The sequence below is a fragment of the Mus caroli genome, unplaced genomic scaffold (assembly GCF_978045245.1).
Source record: "Mus caroli unplaced genomic scaffold, Mus_caroli_1 scaffold_15, whole genome shotgun sequence".
Taxonomy (NCBI): Eukaryota; Metazoa; Chordata; class Mammalia; order Rodentia; family Muridae; genus Mus; species Mus caroli.
In genome coordinates, this window is record NW_028227270.1 from 99,480,215 (window position 1) to 99,484,073 (window position 3,859).

Consider the following 3,859-nt stretch of genomic DNA (forward strand, 5'->3'; position numbering starts at 1 on the left):
TAAAGAGAGGGAGAGGGGGAACGAGAACAGGTAATGTCATGGAAGCAGAAGTAACATTATTTGGGAAGCCATCAAGAAAGGAAGGAGAGGGAAGGAGCATGGCAGTGAAATGAATAAGGACAAGGTACAATGATGATACATGACTGATATGTCACAGTGGGACCCACTGCTTACATGTTAACCAAAGGCTAACTGGGAAAATCAGAACAGTTTAAGAAGGACAAATCTTTGTTTTATATTGAAGGATAATCCTACAGGAGAGATAGAAGTGGTACTCCAAGGGGGAAGACTATAGGAAGGAAGGCTGCTCAGAAGTTGGTTACAGCTATCCAGGGAAAAACTGTGAGTCTAAGTGGCCCAGACGTGATGCCACAGGTTACAGGGCCTACAGGATGGAGTCTGGTTTCAACACTGACTAAACAAACCCATGTTCCTCCTATCTAGCATCTGTTCCTACTATTGCAAATTCATCTGTTGTGATAATACCTCAGCTCTCTGTCCAAATGTCTTCTTAATACTGTTCAGTTTCCTGACCCAGGAACAGGGACTGTGATGCATATTTTACATATCAAAGCAAACATGGCTTCGGGGTTCTCCCAGTCCCTATTTGGCATACCCTGTGGTCACCCTGAACTTTTCAGCGCAGGGGCTTGACTGCCCTTACCTCGGGGGGGGGGGGGTCGTCCCTGTATAATCTAGACATTATGAGTTCTCTCTCTCTCTCTCTCTCTCTCTCTCTCTCTCTCTCTCTCTCTCTCTCTCTCTCTCTCTCTCTCTCATTTCCTCCATTTTTCTCCCTCCCTCTCTCCCCCTCTCTCTCCCCATCCCCATGGTGACTTCCCTAGCCACAGTTCCTGGGGCAAGTGAACTCACCAAAGAGCAGCTTCCCAATAAACCTGCCTTTAATATATTCTAATTTCGCTTGAATTGGCTCGTTTCATCAGTGGAGAAATAACCTCTCAAATACAATTGTCTCTGGTGAAGAACACTTGTATTACTATGCTGTGTTTTCTACATCACCTAGAAATACAGTTAACTGAAGTAATACTGTGATGTCAGATACTCGGTGTCCATGAGCCCTTGTTTGAAGTTATAGTTAAAATATCACAAAAACATTTCAAGTAAATCTTTACACCTTTTTGCTTTAAGCTCATGGAATCTCCATCTCTTTCTGCTTAGTAGGCAGAGACTCTGTTACAGCTCACTTTAAATTAGTGTGTATTAGTTGTACAAAGTAAGCTTTATCTATACTCATCGTATAGCCACATGTGGTATTTAACTTTTAAACATATTTGAATTCTTTTATATTTGTAGTTCAAGTAAACTATCTTTGGAGGCTTAACTTTGTACATTTGTTGAGAAATTAACTTTTTTTTGAAACTAAAAGAGATGAGCTACTTTAAACCTAATCTTACATAACCTAAATAGTAGGTACCTGGCTGGTTTTCACATAGGATGATTTTCATAGTGATGGACAAGTACCTGGGGAAGAGAACCTCACTCAAATCCCAGTGTCGGGCAAGGAGCCTTTAATTATGTCAGACCTATGGGTATACTTCAAAACAGCAGATAGGCAGCCACACACAGTAATGTGTATATAAAATAAATCTAGAGGAAGAAATGGCTGTAAAAGTAAAGGGGGCACAAGTTGGTACTTACAAGAGCAGGGGGTGAGGGGAAGAGAAGATAGGGTAATAGAATATGAACAAACTATGGAGGGATAGAAATATGATAATGAATCATCTTACTTTGTACAACTAATACACACTAATTTAAAATGAGTTGTAACAGAGCCTCTGCCTATTAAGCAGAAAGAGATGGAGATCCCATGAGCTCTCTGATGATGTTGAGCCTAAAGCAAAAGAAGATAGTCATAAAGACAGCAGATGGGGCAAAGAGGAACACTCATGGCTAAGTGAACTTTGGCAGAGCATCAGGGAAGAGACAGGATGCCATAAAAGAAAACCATTTGGTAAATGGGGATAAGACTGGGTAGATATTTAAAGACAATACCAAGGGAAGTTGTTTTACCAAATGGAACTTTACTTCTCTCTATAGCTCTTCATACAGGTACATCCAATGGAGAAGGAAAACCAAACCAGCGTCTCTGAGTTTCTCCTCCTGGGCTTTTCAAGTTGGCCAGGGCATCAAGGGCTTCTCTTTGCACTCTTCCTATGTCTCTATTTAACAGGACTATTTGGAAACCTCCTCATCTTGTTAGCCATTGGTTCAAACAATCACCTACACACACCTATGTATTTCTTCCTTGCCAATTTGTCCTTGGTAGACCTCTGCCTTCCTTCAGCTACAGTCCCCAAGATGCTATTGAACATCCAAACCAAGTCTCAGTCCATCTCCTACCCTGGATGCCTGGCTCAGATGTATTTCTGTATGATGTTTGCTAACATGGACAACTTCCTTCTCACTGTGATGGCATACGACCGCTTTGTGGCCATCTGCCATCCTTTGCACTACACTACCATTATGACCCCATGCCTCTGCACATCTCTGGTGTCTTTCTCTTGGGTCATTGCCACTTTTAATCCTCTCTTGCATACCCTCATGATGGCCCGACTTCATTTCTGCTCTGAAAATATTATCCACCATTTCTTCTGTGACATCAACTCTCTCCTCCCTCTCTCCTGTTCTGATACCAGTCTCAATCAGTTGATGGTTCTGTCTGTGGTGGGACTGATATTTGTGGTACCATCAGTTTGTATCTTAGCTTCTTATGGTCGCATTGTCTCTGCTGTGATGAAAATTACTTCTATGGAAGGAAAGCTCAAAGCATTCTCAACCTGTGGATCCCACCTTGCTTTGGTTATTCTTTTTTATGGAGCCATTGCAGGAATCTATATGAGCCCTTCATCCAACCATTCCACTGAAAAAGATTCAGCTGCATCAGTAATTTTTATGGTTGTAGCCCCTGTATTGAATCCTTTCATTTACAGCTTAAGGAACAATGAGCTGAAAGGGACTTTAAAAAAGACTTTTAGTCAGAGCAAAATATGTTCCAAGTGATTTACACTTCTCTGAAAGGAGCAACAGGCAGGAAAGCCTGCTGATGCCATTATTTTTATTGTCATTTTAAAAGCTATCATAAATAGTAAATGAAATTTGTCCGACTTCAATTTACTACAAATGCTGAAACTGACATAACCACAGATCATGTTCATTTGAGCCCCAGAGTATTTTATTGATGTTGACAAATATTTCGAACTTAAACCCATGAAAAACCAACAATAAAATATGAAATCAACATTTAATGTATTATTAAGACAGCCCAAATTGCCAGATGTGGTGGTGCATACCTGTAATCCGAGAACGCATGAGACAGAAGTAAAAGGATTGTTAAGAGTTTGAAGCCAGCCTGGTTTATGAAGAGTTCCAAGCCAGCCAGGGTTATATAATGAGATCTTGTCTCAAAACAAACAAACAAACAAACAAAAAACTAACAGTACAAATTATACCCCACAGGGAGTATTGAATGCCTCATTCCCTGCAGGATTGTATACCTCTAATAATTGATAGAAGTATGCAATAATATTACCATGCATGGAAAAAAACTAAAGGATAAAGTCACTGTTGTGGGAAGCTCATATTAGAAAGACAATATGAAGGGTGGAGATGGTAAGGCAACTTCATGTAAAGCTGCAAGAGACAGATAGCACTTAATCTGAGTCTTCTACTTATCACAATGACTTGACAGGAGGGCAAAAAGAAAGTAGTATATGTTGGCAAAAAGTGTTTGCAACCAACAAAAGTAGTGTCAATAACGTAAACTCACAGTAGCCAAAGCTACATAGGAATGATGAGAATATTCAAAGGCTATGGGGAAGATGTGTGGGGAAGAGCATGG

The 3,859-nt window shown here is 40.5% G+C and overlaps 1 protein-coding gene across 1 annotated transcript; it reads left to right on the forward strand.

Annotated features, from left to right (window-relative positions):
• Positions 1 to 2,034: 2,034 nt before the first annotated feature.
• On the forward strand, positions 2,035 to 3,021 carry LOC110308647 (putative olfactory receptor 1F12P). Its single transcript, XM_021181068.2, has one exon. The coding sequence runs from the start codon at positions 2,080 to 2,082 to the stop codon at positions 3,019 to 3,021; it is 942 nt and encodes a 313-aa protein (XP_021036727.1). The 5' UTR covers positions 2,035 to 2,079.
• Positions 3,022 to 3,859: the final 838 nt, after the last annotated feature.

Coding starts and splice junctions, on each gene's coding strand:
- LOC110308647 (XM_021181068.2), top strand. CDS start 2,080: ATGGAGAAGGAAAACCAAACCAGCGTCTCTGAGTTTCTCCTCCTGGGC.